Raw genomic sequence first — 22,876 nt, forward strand, 5'->3', positions numbered from 1 at the left:
TAGATCAGTCACAGAAGGACAAACACTGAGATCCCATTATATAGGGCATCTAAATTAATCAAACACACAGAAGGGGTGAATAGAATGGTTGTAGAAAGGAGGGAGAGGAAGTTGATAGTGGGGAGAAAGTTTCAGTTGCCCAAGATGAATACGTGCAGCATGGGATCTGTAGTTAGCACGGTTATACACCACCACTTCGAAGGGATGGCTCTCGTGTATTCTTTTATTATATTGGTGCTGTGACGTGTATACAAAGGGGAGCACGGTGTACCGCAGTGCAGCCATATGTGGAGGTCAGGGGCCAGCTTGCCGGGGTCAGTTCTGCTGGTTGAAGCAGTCCTCTCTCGTTTACACTGCTGTGCTGTCCTCCAGCCCGCTGTCCCCAGAGCTTCCGGACTGTTCTTCTGTCTCCACCTCCCCTTAAGAGGGCTGAGATTATAAATGCTAGCTACGGCGTCCTGCTGTTTACATGGGTCTCCAGGGTCAAAGAGCAAGTACCTGTGCTGCGCCATCTGTGTTAACAGCTCCTGTCACATTATAGGGAGTCTGTTTTCTCTTCTACTCCCAAACTTGCCCATGCCGTGTGCTTACTAGCTCATTCCTCTTGAAAGTCAAAATACTCTCTTGTGTAGCCACTTTGTTTATGCAGTTACCACCTGGGGGCATCTGGGACGTGACTGATGGTTTCTTCAGCACTATGCAAATATCCACTTTCACATCAACATTAAAAAAAATTTTTTTTAAAGACAAAGCCTCACTATGTAGCCCTTGCTTTCCTAGAACTGGCTGTGTAGACCAGTCTGGCTTTGAACTCAGAGACTCACCTGCCTCTGCTTCAGGAGTGTTGGGATTAATGATCTCGACTACCACAGCCAGCTTGGTTGTTGTTGTTGTTTCGGTTTTGGTTTTCAAGACAGGGGTTCTCTGTGTAGTCCTGGTTGTCCTGGAAATTGCTCTGTAGACCAGGCTGACCTCCAACTCATAGAAATCCACCTGCCTCTGCCTCCTGAGTGCTGGGATTAAAAATGTATGCCACCACTGCTCAGTTTCTCAGCTTAAGTTTTTAAAATTGCTTTTTTCCCTGTGGGGGTGGGGGCTCACATGTGCAGTGAAGTGTACATGTGAAGGTCAGTGTTAGCATTTAGACATCTGTACAGGCCTGCCCTTAGGGTCCTGACAGGATACATCCTGAGCTGCAGCCACTAAGAGCACCTTTCCTTATAAAAGTCTCTTTCTCCTCCTGCACTCTCGCCCCCAGGGACCGGTCTCTGCCCCCTTCTCTGCCCCTTCTCTCCCCTCCCCTCAATAAACCTCCCACGGGGGCCCTGTTGTATGGTGTGACTCCTTCCCACCGTTTGTAAAATACAACAGCCAGGGGACAACTTTCTGGAGCCCATTCTTCCTTTCCCCATGTAGGCCTCAGGGATTGAACTCAGGCTGAGGGCAGGTGACCCACTGAGCCATCTCAAGGACCCCTCATCAACATTTCATCCAAAGGTTTTTTGAACTCCTAATGATTTGCCACATCAACTATTTTTGCTTATTGTATCAAGGATTGAACCTCATGAGTGCTGGGCAAACTCTCTAATCCTGAACTGTATCACCAGCCTTTAAAAAAAAAAATGACTTGCCAGGCATGGTGGCACATGCCTTTAACACCAGCCCTTGGGTTAAAGGCAAAGGCAGGCAGATCTCTGAGTTCAAGGCCAGCCTGGTCTATATAGTAAAAAAATGATTTAAGACAATAGTTTCTTGTTTTTGTTTTTGTTGGTTCTTCGAAACAAGGTTTCTCTGTGTAACAGCCCTGGCTGTCGTGGAACTCACTTTGTAGACTAGGCTGGCTTTGAACTCACAGAGATCCACCTGCCTCTGCCTCCCAAATGCTGGGATTAAAGGCTTGCACTACTACACCTAGCAAGACAACAGTTTTAATAAATTGTGTAAGCTAGCCTGAACTCACTAAGTAGCCCAGGCTAACCTCAAACTCACGGCCATCCTCCTGCCTCGACCTGCCTCGACCTCTTAAGTACTGAGATTAGAGATACAAGCCACTTGCCTGGCTGCTGTGAAATAATCATTTTGTACACTGTAAGGACTTGTCACTCGAATTGGTTTAATAAAATCCTGACTGGCTGGTCAGGATGCTGAGATGAAGAAGGGGGGAGCTGAGGGAGATGCCAGAAGACACAGGAAACAGGACACGTAGAAAATGAGGTAACAAGCCCATGAGCCACAAGGCAGAGGGTAGTTAAGAAATATGGTTAATTTAATGTGTAAGAGTTAGCTAGTAACAAGCCTGAGCTATCGACCGAGGATTTACAATTAATATTAAGTCTCTGTGTCGGTTATTTGGGAACTGCTGGGCGGGAAAGAAAATGTCTGCCTATACCTGGCTAAAAGGCTACAGAGATGTTAGGTTGAATATCAGCTATTTCTTTTTAGTGCTGGAGCCTGAAGCCATTCTGAGCAAATGCTACTTAGTGAGCTACATGTCTAATTCCCCAAGGAAGCCCATGAACCTGCTCAAAATTCTCCTGCCTCAGCAGCTGGAACAACAGGTTTGCACCATTGGGTCTGCTCTTCACCTCGGATCTAGTTAGCAGTTACACAATGTCTCCTCTGTCCTTTTTGATGTCTCCTGGATCCCTCTTGCTGTGTGTAGCCAAGGCCGGACTTGAACCCCTAATCCTCTGCCTTCATTTCCCAAGCGCTGGGATCCAGGTGTGCACCACAATGCCTGGCTCTAGTCTAGCAATACTTACCTATCAACTAGTTGCAATTTCTGTAAAAAAAAAAAAAAAAGTTTCACATTATTGACTATGACTTTGTTTTTTGTTTGCTTTTTGTTTTTGATAGTGTCTTTCTATGTAGCCCTGGCTGTCCTAGGACTCATTATGTAGACCAGGTTGACCTTGAACTCATAGAAACCTTCCTGACTCTACCTCCTGAGTGCTGGGATTAATGATGTGCGCAATCATACCCAGCTGACTTTTTTAAATTATTTTTTGAAATAAAGTACTACTTCCTGCTTTAGTTCTCCTGTGCTTCAGTAAAAGATGTGCACACTTCACTTGGCCCATGTTTGTTTATTTTTTCAGTTCTGGAAATCAAACCTAGGGCCTTGTATATGGCAGGTAAGCACTCCACCACTGAGCTGTAACTCTATCTCAAGGATCCTTCCTTTACCGATTCTCTCTCTCTTAACAAGGTTTCTGTGTAGCCCAGACTGTCCTGGAACTTGATCTGTAGACCAGGCTAACCTCAAACTCACATAGATCCACCTGCGTCTGGCCTCTTTGGTGCAGTAATTGTGTCTGATAGTTACAAACTATATTGGTCTGCCAATATAATGCAGTGTTGTTGTTTTTTAACTCGTCATTATGGACTCATGTATTGTTAAAAAGTTTTTCTTCCTAAAATTTCTTTTATGTGTATGGATGTATGTTTGAACCTACATGTATGTTTGTATACAACATTCGTACAAAGCCCTTGGAGGTCAGAAGACATGGATCCCCTGGAAATGGAGTTACAGTCATGAGCTACCATGGGGTGCTGGGAATCAAGCCTAGGTCCTCTCATAGAGTAGCCAGTGAGTGCTCTAACTGCTCAACTTTCTCTCCCGGCTCAGATTTTTAGTTAATTAATTAGTGACAGTGTCTCAGGTGACAGTGGCAGGCCTGGGATGTGGCCATGGATGATCTTAAAATCCTGAAATTCCTGACTTCACTTCTGAGCACCAAGGGCCAGCTGCGTCTGACACCTGTAAACCATCCCATCTGGGAATGCTGAGAAGCAGAATCAAATCTGAGGCCAGCCTGGCCTTTACAGCCAGCTCCAGGTGAGCCAGAGCTACATAGCCCTAGCTCAAAGAAGAGCAAATGCAATCAGCCACTGCGGTCCTTACCCACTCTCCCCCCCCCCCCCCCACACAGCGACTGAAGAGTATGCATCGGGGCTACACAGTTCCTATCCTTGAGAAACTCAGGCTGACACTAGGCATGGTGGCCCACACCTGTAAGCCCAGTCCTCTGGAGCCTGAGCCAGGAGGATTGAATGAGTTCCAGGAGGCCAAACTGGGCTACATAATGAGTTCCAGGCCAGCCCGGGGTACACAGACCCAGTCTCAAATGAGAACAAAACCAACCCAAACAGCTCAGACTGGTCAGAGGGACCAATGATTGACAAAATTCCACTGTCCCAAGGGCAAAGGCAGAAATACCAGGACCCTGGGATGACACAGGAGGGGTGTTGCCCGGGGAACAACCTGATATGGACACATCTGAGAAATTTTCATGGGATTTCTTTTCTCTCCCCCCCCCCAACAAAAGACAGTATCTCACTCTTAGAGTCCAGGCTGGTAATCCATGAGCCATGAGCCAGGCTCCTGAACCTTAGGATTACAGGGGTGAGGCACAACCTTCTTCAGTCCTGAGCTTTTTCTGATGCCCCAAATGATCTCCCTCTGGGTAGTGAGGTGGGCTGGCTTCTTTTGACAGCTTCCTTACACTGTGAGATGCTCCAGGCTCTCCCTGCCCTGACCCCACAGTGAGCCTTTTACGAGGAGACGGCCCAGCCTACTCCCATCTTGGGTGACTATCGATTTTACCTTAGGACTGAATAGACACATTTCTTAATTCTGGAGTCCAGGTCAAAAGTCCAGGTGCTGGCAGGCTCAGTTCCCAGGGAGGGGGTTTCCTGGCTTGTAAGCAGCCACCTATCCACCACACCCTCAAATGGCCCTTCTGGATGCATGTACAGAGAGGGATAGCTTCAGACACGATGTGTGGGGGGATGTGAATATTCAGTTTGCAGTACCCAACCTCTCGCTAAGGAGGTGTTCAGGCTTGGACTCTTCTGTGGTTGATATATTATGTACCCCAATAAACTTACCTGAGGGTCAGAGAACAGAACAGCCACTATATTAAATATAGAGGTTGGGCAGTGGTAGCACGACCCTTTAATCCTAGCATTCTAGAGGCAGAGATCTATCCGGATCTCTGTGAGTTCAAGGCATGGTGACACCCTCCTTTAATCCCAGCACTGGAGATCTCATGTCTTGCTTGGCCTTCCCAGAAAGTGATGGCAGAAGCAGAAAGGTATACAAGGCCTGAGGTCCAGGAACTAGAGCCAGTTAAGCTTTGAGGCTTTGAGCAGCAGTTCAGCTGAGATCCATTCAGGCGAGGACTCAGAGGCTTCCAGTCTGAGGAAACAGGATCAGCTGAGAAGTTGGCGAGGTGAGGTTAGCTGTGGCTAGTTCTGTTTCTCTGATCTTTCATCGTTCACCCCAATATCTGGCTCCAGGTTTGTTTTTATTAATAAGACCGTCTAAGATTCGCGCTACACTCTCTTCCTAGCAATGTCAGCAAGGAAAAGCTCCTTTCTCCTCTCTGCCCGGGGCACCAGGACGAGTGCCGCTCACTTGCTGCGAGCCTGAAGACAAGGACTGCACAGGGCGGACAGAGCCAAGAGCATCACAAGACGGAGCTAGCACCCCAACTTGCCAATCCACAGACACGCTGTTCATCCTGGTCCTCAGTCCCAGTGTTGAGAAAATAAGTGATGGGCAGGAGGTTAGAATGTCACCTGGTCTCTCTTACTTGGGCTGGGATTTAGCTCAGCTGGTAAAGAGCTTGCCTGACATGCATGAAGCCCTGGGCTTGTTCCCAGCACCACACAAACCAGGCATGGTGGTGCGTGATTGTAATCTCAAGAAGTAGAGGCAGGAGGATTAAAAGTTTAAGATCAACCTCAACTAGATACCAAGTTGGAGTCCAACTTGGCCTCAGGACTTCTGTCAATAACAACAGAAGCAAAACCCACACACATGGCTGTACATGAGTTTATTCTTTCTTCCTATAAAAATGGTTGACAAGCACTTTCTTTCAAGGGACAGAAGGGACTTCTGGGGAAGATCCCCAGGAGCCCTACATAGAAAGTCAGGCAGCCAGAGACCCGAGAGAACAGGGCCACCCTTGGAAGGGAAGTGTGGATGGAGGGGAGCAACTCAGTCCAGGCAGGGCAGCTCCACAGAGGCTGGGAACACCCTTCTCAGCCCAAAGCCGTCATCAGGGTCTGGGCCTGCTTCAGTTCTGCAGGGGACAAGGGGGTGCATGGGGAGTGATAAGGAGCAGAAGCCAGTTCCAAGTCAGCCAGACCCAGGAGGGCCCCCACCCTCTGTGCAGCCTCACCTGCCAGGAGAACCTGGAACTTGTCTGCTGAGAGGGACATGGAAACAGGTTGGGCCGGGGCACCCGGGGCAGGCACCACCTCTAGCCGCAGGTGCACCATGGGCTCCTCCACAGAGCAGAGCAGGCTGGAGCTCAGGGTGTAGTCCACCCGCCAGGCCACACCGGCCAGCCTGGTCACTGCAGGCGAGAAATTAGGCAGCCATCAACCGGGCAAGCCGGCAAGTCCTCACTCCACAATGGGGCTCATCCCACAACCCTTCAAGGCCCTTCAACCCAGGCCTGTTGAAGGACAGGTACTCCAATATCTACCATGGGCCTCAGAAAAGAAACTCAGGCCATAGCCACGAGATCCTCGGCCAGTTCTAAACTCCTCAACTGCTCTGAGTGTAATTGTGGTTAAAGCTTCTCCTAGAGCAATGGCATCTGGCTTGTGTTCATACCTCCTGGAGTACAGCCCCCCCCCCCAGTCCCCGAATCCTCCCCCCACCGGGGGTGTTTTCATATTCATACTCACCACGCAGGCTACAGGCCCGAAGGTGGTCCTGTAGGGGGCTCTGCTTCTCTTCATAACAGCGGCACAGGCTGGTGGCATGCTCTGCAGGTAGATGGGGCTCTGAGGTGGAGGGTGGAGACTGGCATTGGGCTTAAGGGGTGGGTCTCAGGATCCAGGGCCCACAGGGGACTGGGTACATCTCAGGGTCAACAAGGCCCCAGCGTACCCTCCGGGAACCCCTACCCACAGGTTTCCCGCCTGCCCGTCCACCCTGCGTACCTCTGGGCAGCCCCAGCTGCTGCAGCTCACTGGACAAGGAGTCACTGTCCACACTATGCTTGGCTGCACTCGAGAGGATGAAACTCAGCACCGCGACTGTGGCCTTCACATCTCCAGACTCTAGAGACCCACAGGCGAGGCAGGGGGTGTCACTGTGGCCCCAACCACTTCCCTGCCCTATTATCTTCAGCTTTGGGCCCCGAGTTTCTTGAACCCTGGGCGCTGCTACTGGACCAGCAGGAGGTGGCAGAGGTTGGGGTCAGGGCCGTCAACAAGGTTCTTCCCTTCCTGTCCTCCCGTGACACAGGAGGGTCAAGGAAGGCCGTGATTCCTGGTCTGGGGTACTCACCAAACTTGGCATCCGCAGTAAGCTTCAGGATCTTCTCATACTATGGGGAAAGGAGGTCCTCAGGGGGTGCCAGAGCCCTGTCACCAGCCCCTTGCCCCTGGCCCAGATCCTGAGGTAAGGAATGTGCTGGGGCTGGAGGGAAGGAAGGGAATGTCCAAGGGGGCTGGGAGGCAGCAGAACAGACTTCTCTGGGGGTCATAAGGTTATCGGACAGTGGAGTGCTGGGTACTGTACTCACATCAATCCCCTGCCCCAGAAGCTCCTTTAGCACCTGGCTACACAGCAGCCGCAGCTTCACAGAGGACTGGAAAGGATTTCCCTGTTTCAGCCAGACTGACCCACCTTACTTACCCTCATTTCTGGGGGATCGGCTGAAGGAGGGCCAGCCATGTGACTGTGACCAAGGCCACATAGTATGGAGGCCCCATAGTCAGGGAGACTCCTCCACCCCCGCCCCCAGCTCCCAGTCCCAATCCCCTCCCTCCATTCCAGACCCAAGCCTTCCTCCTCCCAACCCTAAGTAAACCAGTGCACTCAACAATCTTGGCCAGTGTGCTGATCTCTGCCAGGACCCAGTCAGGACAGTCCAGATCGCCACAGAACCGGAACCTCTGCAAGAGAGTAAGGTGGGGAAATGAGGCTTCAGGAAGGGCTGAGGTGTGGTCAGGATCCAAAAGTCCAGGATGAGCACTCTCTGGTCACCTGTTCTCCCCTATCACTAGACCGTCTGGAGTACCCGATCCCACCTGACCTTGTTCTGACTTTTACTGTATCTGCTCAACAAACATCCGTTTGTGGCAGTTCCTACGTTGAGTGCCCAGCACGCTCCAGCCACCACAGTTTGCCTGATGCTGCCGTGACCCCAGCCTCACCCCGCCTTCATCCTTGCTAGACCTTCTATTCTCATGCACCCCGCCCCCAACCCTCCCATCTCATTCAGGGATCTACTTAAACATCAAGTTATCAGATGTGCCCTTCCCGATCCTAGGTTTTTGGGGGCTTGTTGTTGGCAGTCCTGGGGCTCAAAGACAGAGCCTCGGGTATGTCTACCATTAAGTCATTGCACCAGATTCTACTTCCCACAATCTCCTCTTTAAACAAAGCGCTTTGGGCGGCCAGATGGAAAACCCACTATTTTGACAAGGCGATCCAAGTCCCAGCAAGATTTGATCTTTGCTGGTCTTGCCTGATCTTAACCAAGCTCTGGCGAGACAAGATATGCACTCTCCCGGGGGCCTCGCTCTTTCAGAGGTTGCACAACTGTTTCCTGTCTGAGGACACCTTTCCATTGCCCCTGCTTCCCAACAGGATTACAGAAACTACCCTTCACTGAGCAGAGTGGGCCCAAGGTTCAGGAAAAGTTTCTGCGGTTCGAGAAAGAACTATGCCTGCCAATTCCTGCTTCTGACTTGCCCTCCCCTTTTGCAGCTGAAGTCCCGATGCCTGTGCTGGCTGGATACTCAACACGAATCTGCTGTATGAATGGACGCAGTAGTGAGTAAGAAAGCTCAATCCAATCAGGAACCACTTCCTGGCTCTGGAAAGCGGCAGAGGCTTCCTAACCGTGTGGACCCGTCCTAAGCATGTTCTCATCTTGGTTACCGGACAGCAGGGGGAGTGGGCTCCCGCGGGAGGGCCTCCTGGGGCCGTGGGGAGTGTGTGAGAATCGGGGTCCCGGGAGGTGGGGCCTGGCCAGGGATGAACGCGGTCGCGCGCCCATGCTGTGATGCGTGGCTGCGCCTGCGAACTCGGCCGTCCCGCCGCACCCAGCAGGCACCGGTGAAGAGTCTCTCCCTACGCCCCTAGAACCACCAAACCCCCTTCTCGCCCGATACCCAGCTCCGCATCTCCACTAATCCCTCACCATGGTGCCAAGAGACCGAATCCAAGGAGTCTTCCGGCCAGACACAGGTCAGCTGACTCGGCGATCACGTGACACCAACCGGCAGCGTCTGGGAGGGCGGAACGTTGTAGTGAAATCAAATTGACCACAGAGGAGTAAGTCCTCCTGTACCTTCAGATCCCCTTCCAGAAACAACCCGCTTATCAAGGCAGGAAGAAAGGGGTGGGAATAATTTCATTAATTTAAGTTGGAGGCGGGATCCCACGTGCTGGGAGTGTTCAGGTGGGTTCCATGATTTCCTCTGAGAGCAGTACCGTTATAAACAGCTATGGAGCATGGCAAAAAGTTTTTTTAAAATTTTACTGAATTCCTAGAGCGTGAGGGCACGCACCTGTAATACCAACACTTGAGAGACCGTGAGCCAAGAGCATCAGAGTTGTTCAAGCCAGCCTGGACTACAGAGTGAGACCTTGTCGCCCAAAACTTAAAACTGCCCAGATGGCTTACAGAAGCACCCAAGTTCCATCCCGGAACCCGCCTATGAAGGAGGAAGGGGAGAACCAACTCACAGAAATTGTCCTCGACCTCCACACGCATACCGTGGCACAAGTATACCCTCACATCCATCACACATATACAATAAGTAAATAAATTTTTAACGAAAAGGGAAGGAAATCTAAATCCAGTTATGAGAGAATGTCTCAGTCGGTAAAATGTCTGCAGGGCAAGCCTGAGGACCCAACCCAACCAAGTTCAGGTACGCAGGACCCATGTAAACCGCTGAACTGAGGGGTGTGTCGACAGAGACAGGTGAATCCCCAGCGCTCACAAGCCCCTTAGCCTAACTAATCTGTGAGCTCCTAGTGCAGTAAGATTCGAAGACATCTGGCAAAAGATGTCGACCTCTGACACCCACGTGCACACTGGTGTAGGCTCACGCATGCATGCATGTGCACACAGACACTCACACCAAAAACAAAGACAATAAAACAAAAACCCAAAATAAAAATCCATATACAAAACCAAAAAATATATTAATGAAAATAAATGAGACCCTACTGAAATATGATGCATATACTGGAAATTGCACGTAAGTGTGAAGGCAAAACTTCATAAACCGTACTCCCCCATGTCATCATGTAACCAATACCCAAATTAGGAGACAGAACTGTGGTGGTATATTATGTAATCTAAGAAATAAAATTTGCCTGAAGACCAGAGGACAGAGCTAGCCACAGAGTTAGTTACTAGTGTCCTCCCCCACATCCCCTTCGAGTATGGCTGTATTTGACTTCACTTTGAGAGTATGGCTGTATTTGACTTCACTTTGAGAGTACTCTTGGGTGCTTAGCACAGAGAGCCATAGCATTTTCTGTACCCAGGAAAAATTCCCTGCAGGTTTTCTAACACCAGACATTAGTTTTAATTAAATATATGTATTATTTATCTTTTTTATGTGGGTGTGTATTTGCCTGTGTGCGTGTATGTGCCCCCACATGCATGCAGTAGCCCTCAGAGGATAGAAGACGGCTTCAGACCCCCTGGAAGAGGAATTACAGCCACGTGATGTGGTTGCTGAGAACTGAACGTGGGCCTCTGGAAAAGCAAGAGGTGCTTTTAACCCTAATCCTTGAGCTATCCCTCCAACCCCTACATGGTAATTTAAATCCTAGTGAGTAGCAAAGCTGCTGTTTACCTTTCTGGTGTTATTAGGGTAACAGGAGGTGGGGTCCCAAGCCAACTCATAAGGGTCAGTCCTCATGGCCTGAAATCCCAGGAAGTCCTCAAGAAATACAAATTTATTATTTGACCAGTAGGTTCTTACTCCTACATCCTACAGGGGTGGCAGAGCCTTTGATGGATTTTCTGGGTCCCTGGATAAAGATTCTCCCCATTGGAGCCCTTTGTTTAGGATGCTTGGGGCCATAATTACTTGGGCATGGGAGGGGTGCCCACACTGAAAGGCGGGAATGACCTGAGCTCCTGGGTCCTGGGCTCTTGACAGCTCCCAGGCCTGCCCTTTGTTCCCATGCAGCACTTCTAGGGAGTCTGATGCCAAGCATTGGATAGAAAGAAACTGACAAGGTGAGAAGCATGTTCCTCTAACGCCATCAGTGCCAGACTGGACAGGCCAGACAGGCAAGATAGCACTAATGGCTGGGTTATCACCCTTGAGTTGTCCCTGAGGCTTATGAGTGAGTCCCCCAAGCACTGCTATGCCGTTTGTTCAGATGAGAATATTTAACCTGGCTTAGAAAAGCAATTTGGTGTGCACACCTATAATCCCAGCTCTTGGGTGCTGGAAGAAGGACGATGGGCAGAATGTCTGAGAGTTGAAGGCCATCCTGGACTCCATGAGACCCTGTCTGAAACAAGTGGAACTTTCTTGGCTATGACTATGCAGCAGGCATTGAGAAACTCCTCTTCCATTGGCTCACTGGGCCCACAAGATAACTAAACAAGGATGAAAGCCTGGCTTTTCTGCCTTCATTTTGGGTCTGTCTCCTTTAAGCATCTTGCTGCCAGCTTTTCCAGTGTCTTGTTCCAGACTTTTAAAGGGCTCCTGATGTAACCAGAGTTCTTAGGGTAATAGACTTGACCTTGGAAACCCCAACAAGATAGGCTTGGCCATTGGTGTCCAATATACTAATTAAAGATATGGGTAATAATGAAAAGCAGAGAAAAGAGAATTATTCAGTGTGGCCACATTGAGAGAGGAAAAAATGAAGGGATCCAGTGATTCCTCCAAGCCCATCTTTAGGGTACTAATATAAAGTTTGGTTTAAAATGAGGAGAAGAGGTATACATGACTAAGCGGTCTGGCCCCACCCACCACTGACCTGTCATTGTCTCTGCTCCAGTCTCTCCTGCAAGACGATCCCATAAGTTGTTAGAATGGTGTGAAATCTCTTCCTGGGAGACAGGCTTCCTGGCTGGCACAGGCTTCAGCCCTTATCTTCCTCTAGCAAGTTCTTTGGGGTCCTCTGTAGACTAATGAGGGTCTCAGCTGTTCCATTCCCCAGATTCCTCTGCCCTTGCCTACTCACCCCAAATCCCAAAGTCCTCCCTCTGCTCACCTAAGTGGGTCAGGCTGGCTGCACAATGGAGACTGGGGCTCTGCAGTGTGATGGTGTCCCTTGTGACTGTGGGCCTCCAACGGTCCATCCACCTCTTCAGCTTGGTGACCTAGGTCCAGCTTGGAGTGGGTGGTTGAAACCTTGCCCAGGGGGAGGGGGCAGTGGCAGGATCAAGAGCTTTAGGGCAGAATGGATGACTCCCTCAAACTGATGTGGGGTAGGGCCACTTGGTGGCCAAACCTAATTCATACATGATGGTAGCAATGGCTGCCTTCATGTCCCCATTTGTCATATGCTTATGTCTTTCTGCTTTGTTACCACCAGATGGCAGAAAGAGGCCCAGCATAGTCCCTGTCTGTCTCTTCTGACAGGTGGTTGCAGGTAGTCCAGGTGGGAAGACAAATACTCCTCAAGTATCTCCCAGCCCCCCTTACCCAGCTTGCTCTAGGGTCCCCGTGGGTAGTGAGGTGCCCCCTCTGAGCCCTGGTATCCACTCCCTTCAGGCGGTCAGCTATGTTGCTCAGTTGGTGTAGCCTTCCCTGGCTGGCCATATTCGGCTTCCGGAGGCCAAAGTTTTCCTTTTTCTAGGTAGGCTAGCCTGGAGGCTGGTTCTGGGGACTGCAAACTAAGGCGTTCGAGACCTCAAGGACTGCTTGCCCAGGCTGTAGAAGGCACTGGTTCGAGGACACAGTGTCGTTCTGCATGGGGCACTCTTTCACACCCTGACGTGTCTTCCCTGTACAGAAGCTCAGTTCTCACTGGGCCCTGGGAACTCTGGCAAGTTCTAGGCATCTTGTGGAAAGATCCACACTCCCTCCCATGTTCTTGGGTCCTCTCTTCATTGACTCCAGCTAGGTGGACTGGGAACAACACCCTTTCCACCCACCTTTTATCCTTAGATACAAGTTGCTGTGGGCCAGGCCACAGCTAGGGCTGGGATAGGCAGGAACTTGAGCACTTGAATCTCTGCCTGGCCATGCCAAGAGCCTGGCCAGATGGGTTGCACTATGAGCCTGATATGCTCAGACTGAAGTCGGTGCTGTCCTGTGTCCTGGAGCCCCTACCCTTCTGCCCCTGCCCCCCAGATTCCTCTGCCCAAAGTGGCCCAAGGGCTGAGAGCCCAAGGGTGCTGCTTGATCCAAGAGGAGGGAGATGCATTGAGTAGGTTGCTATGGACTTGGTAGGGCCAGCAGGCCTGGCAGAGCTCACACCCGCTGGGAAGTAAGGGGTGGTGCAGGAAGATATGGATCAGAGAGTGGGTGGATCACACTTGTGTCTCTGGGGCCCATAGGAGAAGGGTTCCTTGAAAAGACAAATAGCTGAAGGGCCTGGTGGAGTGCTATGATCCCTGGAAGAAGAAGATGGAGGCAGGAGAGTTGCAGTCAATAACCAACTGTGCTACACAGTAAGACCTTACCTCAGAAGGACAAAAAACAAACAAAAAAAAAAAACAAAAAAAAACCAAAAAAACAACCAGAGCCATCTCCCCCTAGCATCCACCCCCAGGAAAGCAAGTAAATAAAAAGTAAAATGTATAAATGGGAAGAAAGGAAAGGGGAATGGGATTGGAAGGGCCAAGGACAGGAGGAGATGCAAGGCAGGGAAAGGTTAATTTCCCCTTAGATTGGGACAGGTGGAGGGTCAGAGTGGCTGACCTAATTTTATTACCAAACAATGGCTAGACTAATAATCAGCAAAGTAGTTTTGACAAAACCTTTTCAATAGTACATACACTTGTGTTCCGTTGCATCTTAAAAGACTTGTCTGCAATGGGGACCTGAAAAATGCCTATGAAGGACAAAGGGTGTTTTATTAGACTTGTTTAAATTCTGATGAGGCATGAGAATTGCAGGTTTTGAGAAACAAGGGCAAAAGGGAATGCATTTTATCCCATATAAATAAATTACCTACAGTAGCCTTTATTTTCCAGGGATGGATCCATTTCCAATGAGCTCTCTCAGAGCTATTTACTTTGAAATCCATCCTCAAATTCTAAGCAGCAGAAGAATCTCAAACGGCCAAAAGACATTTATTGAATTGCTCAAAATCCTTAGCCATCAGGGAAATGCAAATTAAAATGACTCTGAGACTCCATCTTACACCTGTCAGAATGGCTAATATCAAAACCACAAGTGACAGCTCATGCTGGAGAGGATGTGGAGCAAGGGGAAGAGTCCTCCATGATCAGTGGGAATGTAAACTTGTACAGCCACTTTGGAAATCAATATGGCAGCTTCTCAGAAAATTGGGAATTGATCTAGCTCAAGACTCAACTACACCACTGGAGCATATACCCAAAGGATGCTCCATCCTACTACAAGGACCCTTGTTCAATTATGTTCATAGCAAATTTATGCATCATAGCCAGAAACTGGAAACAACCTAGATGTCCCTCAACTGAAGAATGTATAAAGAAAAAGTGGTACATTTACACAATGGAGTATTACTCAGCTGTTAAAAACAATGACATCATGAAATCTGCAGGCAAATGAATGTAACTTAGAAAAAAAAATAATTCTGAATGAGGGAATCCAGACTCAGAAAGACAACATGGTATGTACTCACTTATAAATGGATATTAGTGATGTAAGTAATAATTATGCTACAACCCACAGACCTAGAGAAGCTAGATAACAAAGAGGGCTCAAGGGGAGATGCATGAATCTCCCTTGGGAAGGGGAAATAGAATAGATTTCACAGGTGGCCTTGGGGTGGGTGGGGATGGGAACAGGAAGAATGAGGTTGTGGGGGAGAGTACTGGGAGAGACGAATTGGAATGGGGGGCATTTCGGGTACGAGGTAGAAACCTAGTGCAATGGGAACTCCCTGTAATCTACAAGGGTTACCCTAGTGAAGACTCCTAATAATGGGGGATACAGACCCTGAACTGGCCTGCTTCTGTAACCAGGCAAGGCTTCCAGTGGAAAGATTGTGACACCAACCCAGTCACAAAACCTTTGGCCTACAATTTGTCCTGCCTGCTGTGTGGGATAATGGTGGCTCGGAACTTGTGGGCATCGCCAACCAATGACTAGTCCAACTTGAGACCCACTCCAGGAGAGGGAGCCCATGCCTGACACTGACTGGAGGGCCAGGAACCAGAAGCTGGATGGCCCAGAGACCTAGGATAGAAACAAACATAACTGGCAAAAAAAAAAAAAAAAAAAGTCAAGTAAATGATTCCTTATGATATTCTGTTATACTCTTATACCAGAGCCTATCATAATTGTCATCAGAGAGGCTTCATCCAGCAACTAATAAGAGCAGATTCAGAGACCCACAGTCAAAAATTAGATGGAGCTCAGGGAATCCTGCAGTGCTGTGGGATATCTTTCTGTATGCTGTCAATATGTATTGTTCTGATTGGTTGATAAATAAATAAAGCTGCATTGGCCTATGGCAAGGCAGCTTAGAGGCAGGTAGGAAATCCAAGCAGATATATGGGGAGAAGAAAAGAAAGGAGGGAGAGACTTGAGCCTGCTGCCCAAGGAGCAACATGTAATGGGATACAGATAAAGCCATGGAACACATGGCAATATATAGATTAATAATTATGTGTTGAGTTAAACTATAAGAACTAGCTAGCAAAAGGCCTACCATAGGCTATATAATTGATAATTAATATTAAGCCTCTGAATGATTATTTTATAAGTGTCTGAGGGACTGTGGGGCCAGGCGGGACCAGAGAAAACTTTGGACTACATTTGGTGCCTAACGTGGAGCTAGACTTTCAACCTAAAACTTGAGAAAACTTAAAAAAAGATTCTAAAACAGAACTAAAAACAGCTTCCTAATTGTGTCTCTCAGACAAGCCATGAGCTACAGTATGGTGGGTTTGCAGCGTGTGGGCTTGACCTAAAGCATGGTCGGATTCCTGCTCTGGTGCACGGATGTGTCTCCAAGCTATGCAGTGCATTGCATGATGGATTTAGCTTTTGCTAGTACAGACAAAAATAAATAAATAAATAAATAAATAAATAAATAAATAAATAAATAAATAAATAGTTTCTGGGCTACCCACTGCTGAATGGAGGCATAGACCCACTGCTTCCCAGACTTGATGGTGAGCATGGATCCCAGAGCTGGAGGTAAGTGTATCTCTGCCATGTTGGGAAGCTGAGGGGAATTGAGTCAACAGCTAAAATCACAGGACAGTTTAACAGTTTAAAATCTCTTCTGGTCAAATAAGGATTATAGATTCACAATAAGACAGAGTCATATGGAATAAAACTCTAAACAGTTTACAATGTATGTAAAAGTAGACATAGGCTTGGAAGAGAGAGGAAAAGGATAAAGACAATTATATAAAGAAATAAATAGTTTTAAAAAATGAAATCTTTAAAAAGACAATAAAAAATAAGCCACATAAAGATAAAAATCACACAGAGAGTCTGGGTTATATTGTCTTTGGGATTTTTTTTATTTATTTTACAATACTATTCAGTCCTACATAATAGCCACAGATTCCCTTGTTCTCTCCCTTCCTGCCCCCCTCCCCTTCCCCCCAGCCCACCCCCCATTCCCACCACCTCCAGATCAAGGTCTCCCACGAGGACTGGGATCGACCTGATAGACTCAGTCCAGGCAGGTCTAGTCCCCTCCTTCCAGATTGAGCCAAGCGTCCCTGCATAAGTCCCAGGTGTCTTTGGGATTTTTAACTGCAGAAAGACATTTGATTATAAAGGCTGCTGAGTTAAACCTATATATATATATATATATATATATATATATATATATATATATATATATAAGATATCTTGACTTCAAAGTTTGGATCTAAGGATATATTGCTTTGAAAAGGAGTCTCTGCTTTTATTTCCACAGAAGATGAGAACCTGTGGATTGCTTCCAGGCTAATATAGTTTGATCAAGACCCCCTGAAAGGTTGATACAGCCTACTACATCCAAGATTTAACTATAATTCTTAATTTTCTCAGGATCCCCATAAGATTGCCAGCGCCCCCAACCAACAGAATGTAATATGAGAAGCTACGCCCAAATTCCCAAAATATTGTTTATAAATGTTTATTTTTATTCAAAGGGAGTTGATTATAAATGCAATCTCTTTCTAAAGAAGAAAAGGGATATTATAGATATGATAGGATAAAAGGGTAGATTATTCAATCTACTTTTAAAGAGAAACAACTTGTTTAAAATGTTTTACATGGCTGTGGATTTTAGTTTACTGATACAAATTTAAAGTTAATTTTGTTATACTGTATGTATATTTCTACTCTTGTTTAAGGTATTATGTTTTTCCAACTCATTTGAAATTATAATGATAATTAAGAAATGCAGATTAATAGTCATCTATGATAATCACATTTACAGTCATGTTAGTTAAGTTTTCTAGGTATACATAAATATATTTCAATTAGGTAGATAATCTTCAAACACTTCAAAGACCTACAGAATATGGCATTTAAAATGTTTTAAAAACTTGGACTATCTGGACCTTGAGACAGATTTGCTCCTGGTAGCACTGATTTACTTCAAAGAAGATGATGAGCGTCAAAGAAACTCCATGTGGAGTTTGCTTTCCTATGGCAAAAGTTAGCCATTTAGGCAAGAAACTGTTCTTGCCTGGACAGCTTGACAATTTTTTTCACAGTATATTTATTCATACATACATGCATATATATATATATTTATTAAAAGAGATTTTCTTTTCTTTTACATACCAACCCATTCTCCCTCCCTCCTCTTCTCCCACTCTCCCCACCTACCCCCATCTCACCTCCATCCCCTCCTCATAGAGGGTAAGGCCTCCCTTAGGTAGTCAACCACAGGCTGTTACACCATGTTGGGGTCAGACCTAGCCTCCTGCATCAAGGCTGAGTAAGGCACTGCACCATAGGGAATGGGGTCTAAAAAGCCAGTTTTGTGTATCCAGGGTAAGTCCTGGTCCCATTGCCAGGGGACCCACAAACACATCAAGTCACGCAACTTTCACTCACATTCAGAGGGCCTAGTGTGGTCCCATGTAGGCTCCCCAGCTATCAGTCCAAAGTCCATGAGCTCCCATTAGCTTAGGTCAGCTTTTTCTGTGTTTTTTTCCATCATGATTCTGAGCCCCCCCCCCCTTGCTCTTATAATCCTTCCTCCTTCTCTTCCACTGAATTTCAGGATCTTGGCCAAGAGCTTGGCTGTGAGTCTCTGCATCTGTTTCCATCAGTCACTGGATGTAGGTTCTGTGATGACAATTAGGGTAGGCACCAATCTGAGTGTAGGGGAAGGCTAGCTTAAGAAATCTTTCTACCATTGCTATGAGTCTTAGCTGGGGACACTCTTATGAGTTCCTGGGGTTTTCCCTAGCTGTAGATTTCTCCCCGTCCCCTTAATGGTACACTCTGTCAAGATATCTCTTTCATTGCTCTCCCTCCTCGTCTCTCCACCATGTCCCCACCTCCCCTCCCCTCCGCACCCCTCCCCTCTATTCCTTCCCTCTCAGTTTGCCCAGGAGACCTTAACCATTTCCATTTCCTGGGGTAATCCAAGTGTGTACCTCTTAGTGTCCTCCTCTTTACCTACCTTCTCTGGGTTTGTAGATTGTAGCTGGGTTATCCTTTGCTTTCCTTCTAACATTCAGTTATGAGTGTATCTTTATGGGTCTGGGTTACCTCACTCAGGATGATTTTTTCTAGTTCCATCCATTTGCCTACAAATTTCATGATAACATTGTTTTTTACTGCTGCACAATACTCTATTGTGTAAATGTACCACATTTTCTTTATCCATTCTTATGTTGAAGGGCATCTAGGTTGTTTCCAGGTTCTGGCTATTACAAATAATGCTGCTATGAACATGATTGAGCAGATGTCCTTGTGGTGTAGTTGAGCATCTTTTGGGTATATGCCCAGGAGTGGTATTGCTGGGTCTTGAGGTAGGTAGACTCCCAATTTTCCAAGATACCGCGTTACTGATTTCCAGAGTGGCTGTACAAGAATGCATTCCCACCAGCAGTGGAGAGTGTTCCCCTTTCTCCACATCTTCTCCAACATAAAGTGTTGTCTGTATTTTTTAATCTTAATCATTCAGACAGGTGTAAAATGGTATCTCAAGGACGTTTTGATTTACATTTCCCTGGTGGCTAAGGATGTCCTTAAATGCCTTTCGGCCATTTGAGATTCTTCTGTTGAGAATTCTTTGTTTAATTCTGTAGCCCATTTATAAATTAGATTATTTGGTATTTTGCTGTCTAGTTTCTTGAGTTCTTTATATATTTTAGAGATCAGCCCTCTATCTGGTATGGGGTTGGTAAAGATCTTTTCCCATTCTGTAGGCTGCCTTTTTGTCTTATTGACAGTGTCCTTTGCCTTACAGAAACTTCACATTTATTAATTGTTGCTCTCAGTGTCTATGCTACTGGTGTTGTATTTACGAAGTGGTCCCCTGTGCCAATGTGTTCAAGGCTATTTCCCACTTTCTCTTCTATGAGATTCAGTGTAACTGGATTTATGTTGAGGTATTTGATCTATTTGGACTTGAGTTTTGTGCATGTCGATAGATAGGGATCAATTTATATTCTTCTACATATAGATATCCAGTTATGCCAGCACCATTTGTTGAAGATGGTTTCTTTTTTCATTGTATAGTTTTGGCTTCTTTGTCAAAAATTGGGAGTTTGAAGGTGTGTACATTAATGTCAGGGTCTTCAATTCAATTCCATTTGTCAATGTGTCTGTTTTTATGCCAATACCAAGCTGTTTTTATTATTATAGCTCTATAGTAGAGCTTGAAGTCAGGGATGGTGATACTCCTGGAAGTTCCTTTACTGTATAAGATTGTTTTGGCTATCGTGGGTTTTTTGTTTTTCCATATGAAATTGAGTAGTGTTCTTTCAAGGTCTGTGAGGAATTGCATTTGGGATTTTGATGGGGATTGCATTGGATCTGTAGATTGCTTCTGGTAAGATTGCCATTTTTACTATGTTGATCCTACCTAACCACGAACATGGGAGAGCTTTCCATTTTCTGATATCTTCTTCAATTTCTTTCTTCAAAGACTTAAAGTTCTTGTCATACAGGTCTTTCACTTGTTTGGTTAGAGTTACCCCCAAGATATTTTATATTTGTAGCTATTGGAAAGGGTGATGTTTCTCTAATTTTTTTCCTAGCCCATTTATCATTTGCATATAGGAGGGTTACTAATTTTTTTCAAGTTAATCTTGTATCCTGCCACATTATTGAAGTTGTTTATCAGCTGTAGGAGTTCCCTGGTGGAATTTTTGGAGTCACTTAATGTAGACTATCATATCATCTGCAAATAGCGAAAGTTTGACTGGTTGCTTTCCAATTTGTATCTCCTTGATCTCCTTTTTTTTTTGTCTTATTTCTCTAGGTAGAATTTCGAGTACTATATTGAATAGATATGGGGAGAGTGAGAAGCCTTGTCTTCTTCCTGATTTTAGTGCAATCACTTTGAGTTTCTCACCATTTAATTTGATGTTGGCTGTTGGCTTGCTGTATATTGCCTTTATTATGCTTAGGTATGTTCCTTGTATCCCTGATCTCTCCAAGAACTTTATTATGAAGGGGTATTGGATTTTTGTCAAAGGCCTTTTCAACATCTAATGACATGATCATGTAGGTTTTTTCTTTTAGTTTGTTTATATGGTGTTTTACATTGACAGATTTTCATATGTTGAACCATCTTTGCATGCCTGGGATGAAGCCTACTTGATCATGGTAGATGATTTCTTTTGATGTGTTCTTGGATTCGGTTTGCTAGTATTTTATTGAAAATTTTTGCATCAATATTTATGAGAGAGATTGGTCTGTAATTCTCTTTCCTAGTTTGTGTAGTTTGAGTATCAGGGTAACTGTAGCCATGTAAAAAAAGTTTGGCAATGTTCCTTCTGTTTCTATTATTCGGAACAATTTCAGGATTATTAGTATTAGCTCTTCTTTGAAATTCTGGTAGAATTCTGCACTGAAACCATCTGGCCCTGGGCTTTTTTTGGTTGGGGACTTTTGATGACTGCTTCTATTTCCTTAGGGATTATAGGTCTATTTAAATTGTTTATCTGATCTTGGTTTAATTTTGGTATGTGGGATCTATCCAAAAAATTATCCATTTCTTGTGTATTTTCCAATTTTGTGGAGTACAGGCTTTCAAAGTATGGTTCTCTGGATTTTCTGAGTGTCTGTTATTATATCCCCCTTTTCATTTCTGATTTTATTAATTTGGGTATTCTTTCTCTGCTTCTTGGTTAGTTTGGATAAGGTTTTGTCTGTCTTGTTGATTTTGTCAAAGAACCAACTCTTGGTTTTATTGATTCTTTGTATTGTTCTCTTTGTTTCTATTTTATGGATTTCAGCCCTCAATTTGATTATTTCCTGGTATCTATTCCTCCTGGGTAAGTTTGCTTCTTTTTGTTCTAGAACTTTCAGATGTGCTGAAGAAGGACATTTGACAATGGTATTCCTGAGTGGTGTAATGAATATACCGTTGTGCAAATGCTCATGAAGCTTAGCTATTGGCAGATGTGCTGTTAAGTTGCTTGTGTGAGATTTCTCTGACTTCTTTGTGTAAGCATTTAGTGCTATGAACTTTCCTCTTAGCACTGCTTTCATAGTGTCCCATAAGTTTGGGTATGTTGTACATTAATTTTCATTACATTCTAGGAAGTCTTTAATTTCTTTCTTGACCCAGTGGTGATTCAGTTGAGCATTATTCAGTTTCCATGAGATTGTAGGCTTTCTGTAATTTGTGTTGTTTTGGCATTCTAACTTTAAGCCATGGTGATCCAATAAGATACAGGGGGTTATTCCAAATTTTTGTATCTGTTCAGATTTGCTTTGTGACCGAATATGTGGTCAGTTTTCGAGAAGGTTCCACAAGGTGCTGAGAAGAAAGTATAATCTTTTGTGTTTGGGTGCAGTGTTCTGTAGATGTTTGTTAAATCCATTTGAGTCATAACATCTCTTAGGTCCCTTATGCATTTCACTGTTAGGTTTCTGTCTGGTAGACCTGTCCAGTGGTGAGAGTGGGGTGTTGAAGTCTCCCACTATTAGTATGTGGGGTTTGATGTGTGATTTAAGCTTTGGTAATGTTCCTTTTACAAATATAGGTGCCCTTGTATTAGGAGCATAAATGTTCAGAATTGAGACTTCCTCTTGATGGATTTTTCCTGTAATGAATATGAAATGCCCTTTTTTTGGATCTCTTTTGAGTGATTTTAGTTTGAAGTCTATTTTGTTAGATATTAGGATAGCTACAACAGCTTTTTTCTTAGTTCCATTTGATTGGAAAGTTTTTTCCCAACCCTTTACTCTGAGGTAATGTCTGTCTTTGAAGTTGAGGTGTGTTTCTTGTATGCAGCAGAAGGATGGATCCTGTTTTAATATCCATTTTGTTAGCCTGTGTCTTTTTATAGGCAAATTGAGTTCATTGATATTAATGAATGTTAATGACCAGTGTTTGTTAATTCCTGTTATTTTTTGGTGGTGGTGGTGGTGGTGTGTGTGTGTGTGTGTTGTGTGTGTGTGTGTGTGTGTGTGTGTGTGTGTGTGTTTCCCTTCCTTGGGATTTTGCTGGCGTGAGATTTTCTATTGCCTGTGTTTTTGTGTGTGCATCTAATTTTCTTGTACATATATTCAATTGATATCATTAAGATTAGATTACCAGCTGGTTGTAGATTCTTCC

The 22,876-nt window shown here is 45.7% G+C and overlaps 1 protein-coding gene across 1 annotated transcript; it reads right to left on the bottom strand.

Moving 5' to 3' along the window:
* Positions 1 to 5,823: 5,823 nt before the first annotated feature.
* On the bottom strand, positions 5,824 to 9,278 carry Commd4 (COMM domain containing 4). The gene is made up of 8 exons (XM_028865033.2): positions 9,174 to 9,278; positions 7,849 to 7,920; positions 7,548 to 7,613; positions 7,310 to 7,349; positions 6,961 to 7,080; positions 6,703 to 6,783; positions 6,189 to 6,365; positions 5,824 to 6,089 (listed from the first exon to the last, which is right to left on the bottom strand). Exons 1-8 carry the CDS (start codon positions 9,174 to 9,176, stop codon positions 6,049 to 6,051), a joined length of 600 nt encoding a protein of 199 aa, XP_028720866.1. The 5' UTR covers positions 9,177 to 9,278; the 3' UTR covers positions 5,824 to 6,048.
* Positions 9,279 to 22,876: the final 13,598 nt, after the last annotated feature.

Source organism: Peromyscus leucopus, chromosome 7, assembly GCF_004664715.2.
Source record: "Peromyscus leucopus breed LL Stock chromosome 7, UCI_PerLeu_2.1, whole genome shotgun sequence".
In the NCBI taxonomy this organism is placed as follows: domain Eukaryota; kingdom Metazoa; phylum Chordata; class Mammalia; order Rodentia; family Cricetidae; genus Peromyscus; species Peromyscus leucopus.

Coding starts and splice junctions, on each gene's coding strand:
- Commd4 (XM_028865033.2), bottom strand. Junction 7,350..7,547: donor TTCTGGGGCAGGGGATTGAT/GTGAGTACAGTA, acceptor CTTTCCCCATAG/TATGAGAAGATCCTGAAGCT. Junction 6,784..6,960: donor GCAGCTGGGGCTGCCCAGAG/GTACGCAGGGTG, acceptor ATCTACCTGCAG/AGCATGCCACCAGCCTGTGC.